At 40.4% G+C, this 10,361-nt stretch overlaps 1 protein-coding gene across 2 annotated transcripts in view; it reads left to right on the forward strand.

Annotated features, from left to right (window-relative positions):
* Positions 1–10,361, forward strand: part of DPP6 (dipeptidyl peptidase like 6) — a 433,849-nt gene that overhangs the window by 270,947 nt on the left and 152,541 nt on the right. For both annotated transcript variants that reach the window (XM_009287806.1, XM_009287807.1), the window contains exons 4-5: positions 5,658–5,752; positions 8,494–8,568. In XM_009287806.1, coding sequence (XP_009286081.1) covers positions 5,658–5,752; positions 8,494–8,568 — 170 coding nt within the window. The remainder of the gene's footprint in view (positions 1–5,657; positions 5,753–8,493; positions 8,569–10,361) is intronic.

Below are 10,361 nucleotides of genomic sequence, written 5' to 3' on the forward strand. Positions count from 1 at the left end.
AGAAATAACAGAAGAGTTAGTCCTCTCTCGGCGGACCCATGACATTTGCTGTGCCAGTGCAGAGCTCCATCCCAGCAGTGCACGTGGCATGGTGCAATGTGACCTCGGTCCCCAGGGAGCGATGCGGGCTCGCTCCCGCGGGGCGTGCTGCCATCTGCTCTCTTGACATGGCATAATTTGTTTGCTAGCCTTGCTGGTCATGCTCGTATCTGGAGGCTCATTTATCTGAAATGGTTCAGAACAACTTCAGGACTTAAATTTCCTTTATTCACCAATCTTCCTTAATCTTAGGGATTGAGAACGATAATTCCCTCGATGCTGATTTTCATCAGACCGAGACTCATTCAATTATCTTTCATGTCTGTTGATCTGAAACTGCAGGACTTGAGAAGTTGCCTTTTCCTCTAAGTCTGTGGCTCTAAATGACTGGAGCTGTCCTAACAGTCCTGATACTACCTTCTGCCTTTCACTAACTCTTACTGCTGACTTGCTGCATGTGAATTTTATAACTTTTTTCTCTGCTTTTCATTCATCAGTTGCTAAACTGATAGAAAATTCAAATTCATTAAAATATTTTTTTAGAGCTGGATTTAAATTCTTATTCCTTCTCATATTTTATCGCATAGTTCTGCTTTCTGCTTTCCATAATCTCTGACAAATAATGAAAGTTCTCCTCAAAAGCATGTGTGTCCTGCTATTATCTTATAAACCAGTCTCTCATCTCTGATGTTGTGTACTTACTTAGTCTCATCGGAGAAGCTGTACAGCCATAAATTTGTGTGCACTGACGCTAATGCAAATCCGTGTTCCTGTAGCTGGACGTAATTCCTTAAACTTCGTTGCACTGCCAGCACTCAAACTTACTCCTTCTAGAAGTAAAATTGTCCCAGACCTTCTTGTCCGCTGTGATGATCTGTTTAGCCTGGTGCCCAGTCTGACACATGGCAATGTAAAAAGAAGCGGTGTTGGCTGAGGCAAGTGCTCCTCTAGCCTGGTGTTGGGTCTCTGACCACGGCAATAGCTGATGCTATGTTGGACTTGAGCCTGGCTCCTTTTAGTGGTCCATAATGAGGCAGCCCTGCATTAGGGATGATAGATGGTATATCGTGCCTATTTCTTTTAGTATCTGTCAGTTTATCAGTTGTCCATGAATTTTGTACTCCCTTGTTTTATATCATGGCAAATGATCCATGCTGTCTTGCTCTCTTGATGGTGTCCAGCGTTTTGTTGGCTGTTTAGGCTGCCTCTGCATATTGAGCTGATGATTTGGGGTCCTCGAATGATACCAGTGGTGGCCTCATGATCTTTCTCCTGAGTTTCAACTGCTAGTTCCAGGTTCAGCATCATGGCAGCACCCATGGGCAGGTTTTCAGAGACCCTGTGCCTTTTCCGAGGGTAAAACGGTAAAAAATGGGAAGGGTTGGCCAGGTAGCATGCCTGAAAATGCAAAACCTACATTGGGGCCATAGTGCGTAATGCATTATTTGCTTAAGAGAAACTCCAATATTTTGTCTTGTTTCACCCTAAACAAGAGGCCAGCGGGCAGAGCTGCCAAGCTAAGCAAACCCACATGTGTGCTGTTCCTGGCAAGAGCTCAGCGACTGCAAGGGACACGAGCTCCCTGTCACTAGATCTGTTTTCTCTGTGTGTGTATTTCCTGACTGAATTTAAGAAGGATGTGTGCAAAGAAGCTGGGAAACTCTGACACTGCAAATATATCATTGGTCTCGGGTTTCCTGATCTCACCTGTTCTGCTTAGCAGGTTTTTAAAAATTTCTGCCAAGGCTCCTCCAATCCTCTACACTGACTCTGTACAACACCTAGGCTGCTCCATTACTTCTAGTAATCATTGCTTTTTGTAATCAGTCACTTTTGTAAGTGTGACTACATATCTGTGTCTACACTCACAGACACATAATCTGTTTTACCAACCAGAAAATTTCCTGGAAGTTGAAAGAGGGGGAGGAGTTGGCAAAGTGAACTCTGCTGTTGAAGAAATCCATTATATAATGAACAAATGGCTTTATGCCTGAAAGTTACAATTTTCAGTGTCATTTGCACTGAACACCAGCCCCAAAGAAAGGCAGGTATAAAAAATGAGATGCAGTGATGACCTTTATCAGCTGTGGTGACAGCTATAAATCAGGCTGCAAATTCTCAGCAGCTTGCTGGACAGAATTCATTACAGACAGAGGTTGCTGCATTGCTTTTCATCTTTGACTGAGGTATGTCCCATTTAAATAAATGCTTTTCCACTGGAACAAATCACACATTTCAAAACAGAAGTCCAAGAATATTATTCATTGATTCTTTTGAGGACTAAGATAATACGACTTACAGACCAGCTAAACCTCACAGTGTTTTGCTTGGAATATAACGCAGAACAATTTGTTCTTCTCTTAAGCAGACCAATTTTCTGTTCATTAATTCAGAATCTGTGTTGATGGCTTGTTTTGAATATAATAGCAAGATTTACAGCCCTAACAAATAAGCGCTGCTTCATTTATTCTTCCTTATTCATACCAGAAGTATATGCAGTAGATTAGCACCTGATTTTAAACTTGTTACACTAACGAATAATGGGAAAGTCTTTCATCTCCTACTTCCAACTATGGAGCAACTTTTATGTAATCATCTTGAAGTTTCACAGTTTATTAAAGTGTTATGGTTTTTTTGAGCATAGGGAGCAATAAAAGTTTAGTAGCAATGTCATTATGGGCAGTAATGTAACTTCCATCAGTTCATGCATTGCTCAAGAAACAACTACCAAATATTAACAGCCCCACAGACTCATTAGATTAATAAGCTACTTTACTTCACCTGTGTACTGAACTTTGAGCTGAGTTCCATCACTGTTTTTTTTCTGTAATTGGGAAATATCCTGAGAGGCTTACAATTATCCAAATGCTTTGCTGGCCATATTTAAAATGCGATTTTTCTGTCTGGAACTTAGTATGTAATTGGAAAACATTCTGTGTTGTTGACATAGGGTGATTATTAAAGCAGTAATCTTTTTCAAAATGTCTGATAATTAGGTCATATTCTGCCTCTCAGCTTCTTTATTCTTGTTATTTCTGCAATACCTGAAAATAAAAATTTGGACTGTGTACTTTCCTCATATAATAAATGATGCTTCAGCCTTAATGGCCTAAGGATATAAATGGGCAAGGTGTGTAGGGAGCATTAACACCTTTTATTGTATCACCTCCTAAATTGTTGACCTAAAGGCATTTCTTCAGTATCTGGACACAGAAGCTGGAGATTGAAGGTGCAAATAAGTCAGTGCTGGATCAGACCCCAGAGATCATCTCTTCTGGTGTCTGGCCCGGGACAAGAGCAAATGCTTAGGGAAGATTTTAAAAAGCGGGTGAATTTCACAGGGTAGCAATTCAGGATATGCTTCTAGTCCTTCGCAATGTCAAGTTCAAGGGCTTTCTGAAAAGCATCTCCCCTCAAGACCCGTAATCTGTGATGGATTTTTTTTCCATTTTTCTAATTCTTGTTTGGACCCAAATGCAATCCTGGCACCCGCTCTACTCTGGGACTGTGACTTCACAGCTTGTTTACCTTCCGCGTGAAGAAATAATCCCTTTTATTTGTGTTGAACCTGGCACTGGCTGGTGTCATTTAGTGCCTCCCAATATTTATTTTGGAAAAGGCAGGGAATGAGCATTCATTATTTATCTTCTCCATGCTGCTTATGACTTTTTTGACTTCTGTCCTAGTTCTGTCCAATCGGTTCTTTTTCAGGTTGAAGAATCTTTGTTTGTTCAGTCATAAATCATATGAAGCAATATTTTAAAGTCCTGAATATAATCAGGCATGCTTATGAAAATGCCATGCCCTTGGACAATGCTGCAGAAATACTGACAAAATTTTAATACTGTCAAATCCAAACAGGAACTCTTTTCATTATTCTGGTCTCAAATGCAAGTCTTAATCTAATTCAGATCCTGCATTTTTTATTCAGGACCAAAGGTGTTGATAAAATTTATTCCATAATTAAAAGAAAGATGCGTTGAGAACTTTGCCTATGAGTCTGAAGGGCTGCTGCTGTGATTTGGACCCTTAGAGTCTTAAGTCTCTAAAATCTTGTTTGGAGAGGATCATCTGTATTGCAGCAACAGTTTGGCCTCACAGAATCTGATTCATCCCAATCTCAGAAAAGATTTTTTCTTCCTACGCTCATATGTAAAACTGTGATATGTAGGAGATGACTGTTTTTACTGGTAATAAGTAGAGTGTAGAAGCTTTTCGTCTGCACTTTCAGAACATTTTGCAAAGATGGTTAATGACTGTGATGAGGATTGCCATCACCAGTTTAGAAATTAAAAAAGACTGAAACATGGATAAGGAGAGAGTATGCTAGGTCTGTACACCAAAATTTTGGAAGAACTGGATCTCTGGATCCAGTGTTGTCTTCAGCAGGTTACCCCAAACTGGGCAGTGTGCATCTGTTGGTGGCTACAATGAGGTGGGTCTGTGCTTTTATGAATCCGATAGGATTTAAATTCACCTTTGACTCATCCCGGGACAACCCATGGGTAATGTTTAACCGTTCACGTGTCCCTAACACTTGTGGGATGCACCATGGTAGCCACCCTGGGTTAGCCACAGTGAGGGTAGGCAATGAGGAATTGCTTCCCTGGCTGAAACTGGAGGCAGAAGTTTGGGAGGATCCATCAGTTCTCAATCTTAGTTTAGACAGGTTGCAAAAAACCAATAACCCTTCTCCTGTGTCAAGAAGAGCTCCTTCAGCTTTTAATGGTATTGTGCTTGGGACTTACGACGTTTTATGATTTATGTTTTATCTGTGGGGCAGTGCATGTAAGCACTGATCAGACTTGAACTTCAGTTTATGACATCTGACAAGATCACAACCCTTTATTGTTGTCATGTTTTTTCATCCTGAACCTTTGACCTGCCACCCAACCCTCATTTGGAGTCTCTTTCATACATCTACCCCAGGCTTTCTGTCAAGTAGGTTTTGAGCTCTGAGCTGGAGACTATCTCTTGCCTGTGCAGCAGCTACCGTGGGGGATTCTTGACCTTGTCCAGATGTCCTGAGTGCTGGGGTAATCCCAAAGTGCAATAGGAATAGGCGGATTTGTCTTGTTCCATGTGAAAACGGCAACTTCTTCACATGCATCTCCTTCTGGTATTAACTTGCAGGACAAATGACAGAGCTGGAAGATCTGCACAATATTAAGTTCAAGAATCTGCTTTGTTAGAGGGTGATTTGCCTTTAACTTTCAGAGACTTTCTAGGCATCTGGCTTATTAAACTCCTATGGAGACTGAGGATCTTGGAAACCTTTAAGCCTAAGGAATGTTTTTCGACCTTGTTTTTTTCTACACTAACAATATAGCAAGCTGTGTACGTACATTCAAAACAGGTCACCCTCTTGCATTCAGCTCTGGGAAAGTGTGGCAGAATAAACGTGGCAGAATAAACATGTGACAAACACTAACCGTGTTGTTTAATGACTAACCTGGAAGCCACTTTAACATCACAGCAATGGCTGTGTTAAAAAAAAATAAGCTGTGTTCTTTAGAGGGAAGTTCCCAGCAGTACTTTCAGTTCAAACCCATAATGAGGTTCTACACAAACAGAGAATTTCAGATTTCCTTAATATTCTTTTCTTTTCCTTCTTGCAGATAATGAATTCATTTATAGAAACCAGAACGGCACAGTGATTCTGAGGAATGTCGAAACTAACAATTCAACAATATTAATAGAAAACAAAAAAATTGTAAGTATTTTCTATAACGAGTAGCAGAATTTCACAGTTCTCTTGCAGTTGGATCAGTAAAGCAGAAAATGACTTGGGTTTCAACTTCGTGTATTGTCAAGGAGAAGCAATACACCGGTAATACTATGGGCTACACAATGACTGATAATGTGAAATTGAACTCCAGCTTCTGTTATTATTCTGCAGGCTCAGTTTCTTTCATACTACAGGAAAGTATCATATAGATATTTGAAGCTAGTCTTGCATATCATATATAATTGAAAGATGCATAATTCTCATCTTTGCATGCTTAATAGAAAAGACAATTGATACAATTTACTGTCTGTCGGTAGCATTCTCCACATTCCTTCATGCAAATACTTATTTTTTAATTTGTGGATTTGCTGATTTTTCTTGCCTAATGGTTGAAATGTAAATTCAGTGTTGTTAATGAATAATGTTGATGAATGGAAGTGGAGCTGCATATGAGAGAAACCCTAAGAAATTATTGGGAAAAGAAGTTAGTAGGTGGCTATTAAAATGAATGAAAAGAAAATAAATTCACAGCTGATACACAGTATTATTTATAATGATGAAAGTGTTTTGTAGTGTTGTTTATTGTAATGGATGAAGCCAGCATTGTGGCAGAAGTTACTACATTAAATGTCAGTGTCTTTTCAATATTTCCTGTAAGAAGTTAATTTCCGAAGTAAAATACACTTATGTTTGCTCCGACAATGAGATATGAATCACGTAGTCCTGGTAAAATTGTCACTTATGCAGTACCTGCCTATGGTTTTGATTAACTTGAGGTGTTTTTGTTGTACTGTATCATTGCAAAACTGCAAAAGCAGGGGATGGCTAACAGAGACTTATCTTAATGACCCAAGATCTGCAGAAAACAGCTTTAGAAACTCAAAAGCTAAAAGTAAATCTACAAGAAAACTATAAAACCACATTCCAGGTTGATTTTATTTTACAGTATGAGTATGTGACTCATACAAAGCTCAAGTACAGTATTAATTCTTTTTTAATGAGATAAAGAATTTATCACTGAATTATTATTGCAGGACCCAACCTTAAACTTCGCATGCTGCCATTTAACCTTCAACCTTTGCTACATCACATAAGCAATCCTCTTTTACCAGAGCGTAACCCGTTTCTTTACAATTCTGCTAAGGGTAAAGAAATGAGTTGGCTTCCTTTAATGTCAAGGTCCGTTGAAGTCAAACTGCTTCCATTTGGCCTCTGTTTATTCCCCTGGTTTTTAATTTTTGTAATCATTTATATAATGATAACTTAATCATTTGTAAGAAAAACACAGTGTTACAAGATAATCCTACTTTTTCATGCCATGTCCTCGCTACTGCCTGTTCTACCCTTGCTCCTCTGCCCTCTCAGTAAATAAATCTGCAGAACATTACCTCCACATTAATCCAAAAAGTCCCAATACAAAAGCCGCCGTTATACCTCATCCAGGCACATTGCCTTTGTCCTCTTCTTTCCCAGCCCTGGGTCAGAAAAACTTTTGCTACCTTGGCATGTTTTTCTTTCTCTGTGTTATTAATATAACACTAGATAAAATCTGTCTTCGTGTTGACACTGCTGGCTGTCACGCTCCCCTGGCACCCCCCATCCTGATCCATGCTGGCCCATCAACCCATTAGGTTGCCCAGAGAGGTGGTGGATGCCCCATCCCTGGAAACATTCCAGGTCAGGTTGGACGGGGCTCTGAGGAACCTGATCTAGTTGAAGATGTCCCTGCCCACGGCAGGGGGGGTTGGACTAGATGACCTTTAGAGGTCCCTTCCAACCCAAACCATTCTATGATTCTATGATCAGTCCCCTCTGCCTTTGGCTGTCCCCTGGGTTCCCCACGCACCGCCTCCAGCCTTGCTGGCTTTGGGGAGGACTCTCCCAGTGGGTTGCTGTGCATTTCCCTGCAGCCCAAATTCCCCCTTCCAGTTTGCTCCTTGGGAATCTCTCAAGGACTTCCATCTAATTTGTTAGGTGAGAGGATGAGGTGTAAAAGGCAGTGGATGAGCAGCATGTTAGTGGCACCTCTCTTTGACCTTGGTGCGCCAGCAATGTATTATATTGAAACACACTGGAAAGGAGAAGGGATGTCTGCACTACACAAATGATAAGTAGAGCAGGGAAAAGGTAATTCCTTACAAGCCTGAGATATTTTGGCATCTCTTCTTGTTAGTAAGACTTACAGTGCAGCTTTTTGCAGAACCCAGGTCAGGGTGCACCTGGAAAGCTGTATCACCACAGCATCCCAAAGACTTTTTTAACTGGGAAAAATGGGATAGTTTTCCTTGGTGTTGTCTTAACTGAGACAGGTAATGGTGTCTCCTTATAATAATTTGCTCCAGCAGGTATTTTCTGTTTGTTAGCTCCAGCACTTTGGCCAGTGACTGCAGGGAATGAGAGGGAGTTAATAAATTGACATTATCTACTACCTGCTGCCCACAGCTGCCGCACCAGCCACTGTGCAGTAGGTTTGTAAGGAAAATTCTGATTTTTTGAGATAGCTGCCTGGCCTGAGTCACAATGCAGTTATGCTTTCTCTTATGGGAGCATATATGTGCCCACATAACATTTCTGGTTTTTGAAAAGAGGTGTGATGTGTTATTTTTCAAGATACTTAGTCTGGCAGTATTCTTCATCATTAGAAACATGGTCATAACAATTAGCTGTAGATGTTATTGGCTTGAAAACTGAAAAATATTTATTTCAATGTCTGATTTATTTTCTAGGTCTCCTTAAAGGCTATTCGATATGAAGTGTCACCTGACCGGGAATATGCACTTTTTGCTTTTAATGTTGAACCAGTAAGTAAATAGATTTGATTCCAAAATATGCAGCCAGTGGCGGGCTTTCCCCCCCCGCCCCTTCTATGCCAGTAAGATGATATTTTAAATTAATTGCTTCCTATGAAACAAAGAAAGAAAACTCCTCACTTAGATGTTCTCAGAGCATGTCATACTGCCATCTAGTAGAGGAGAAAGGTATAAACTGCACCGTAGAGGAAACGCTGTCATTGCCAGGCTTATATAGTCTTTGGGAGGGGAATTGTAAGGACATGTCTTTGCTACAAGGATTTCTATTCCTCTTCTGTGTAATTTTTTTTCCTTGGTGCCTTTTTCAGTCACACTATAAATTTCTTCCCAAGAACAAAAAGCAACTGCCAGTGTCTCCCACAACTGACATAATACATTAATTATGGTGTCACCGTTCCCAGTGCTGCAGTTAGGGTTGAGCTATCACTTTCATTATAAATCCTTTTCTTCAGAGGGTTAGGTATAAATCATTTGTAAGAAATCACCGTTGGGTTACTACTAAGTTTTAGATTAGGGTGAATTTTCTACCAAACTTCAAAAGAGAAAAGTGTAATGAGTCATTTTTAAATGATGACTAAAGAATCAGAGACATGGGAAGCAGTTCTTGGGCATGAATAATATTTATTTTCTTTTTAAATTCTGCTGGTATAAGACCTGAAATGTTTGAATGATAGCTATGCTGTACTACTTGGATAAACTATAAGCCCCGTACATTTTGTTTCCATAATCTAGAATTGTACCAATTCCTCAAAATGAAAATAATTCATCCACCAGCAACTGTAATTCTTCTTCCATAAAATAAATCTAGCTTCAGCTGCTAACCAAAGGAAATTTGTTGGTCCTTTAGGTAGTAGAGGTTGTGGCTCTGTTGCTCATCTGATTTCTCTGCTGTCATCTTTGGAGTTATTCCTGACTCACAGTGGTATAAAAGTCAGGAGAACCATGCCTGGTATTAGAAAAAGTTCAAATAAAACTGTATCAGAAACTTCAGGGGTAATTCATAAAGACTTTTTGCTGGGAAATCATTGTTGGTGCAACTTCACTTACCCAAAGTTTAGCGGAGTTCTAGACAGAGATGGATGTAGAAGTGTTAAGTTAAATCTAAATATGGGGAAGACAGCCTAACGGCCACTGAGCAAGCAAAGCCTTTGCCTGAAAGCTCCCCTGCCTTGTGTGCCAGAGGTGTTTTGTAAAATTCAGTTCTTTTAGTGGAGATTGGCCTTTGGCTGTGGAAGCCCTGTGCTGACACTGCTCAGATGCATTGTGCAAGCTGGAAAAGCCCCAGGTAGAGAGGGCTTCCTCAGTTCCTCTGAGAACGAGAGAAAAATTCCTATACAAGAAAAATTCTAATGAGAGAAAAAATTTCATTCCTAAAAAGCAGTAGTAAGAAATTCCCTTTTTATTCGCAACCTTTATTAATCAAAAGGGCTGCACATTCAGAATATCTGCAAGAAGCAAAGTTACAGAGGCTTTTGCAGCCTAGACTTTGCGTTCCACCTGCAGAGGAATGCTTGATGCAGGCAACGGAGGAAGAGGAGGATGGGGACGGAAAGGGAAGGGCTGGACTCATTTCCTCCACATCCTCCTCTCTACATTTCGGTGCTTGCAGATCTGTGGTTTTGGGGTTGTCGTGGTTTAACCTCAGTCAGCAACTGAGCACCCCACAGCCACTCGCTCACTCCCCCCGCCCCCCGGTGGGATGGGGGAGAGAATCGGAAGAGTAAAAGTGAGAAAAACTTGTGGGTTGAGATAAAAACAGTTTAATAATTGAAATAGAATAAAAT

Source organism: Aptenodytes forsteri, unplaced genomic scaffold (genome assembly GCF_000699145.1).
Source record: "Aptenodytes forsteri isolate BGI_AS27 unplaced genomic scaffold, ASM69914v1 Scaffold296, whole genome shotgun sequence".
Lineage (NCBI taxonomy): Eukaryota > Metazoa > Chordata > Aves > Sphenisciformes > Spheniscidae > Aptenodytes > Aptenodytes forsteri.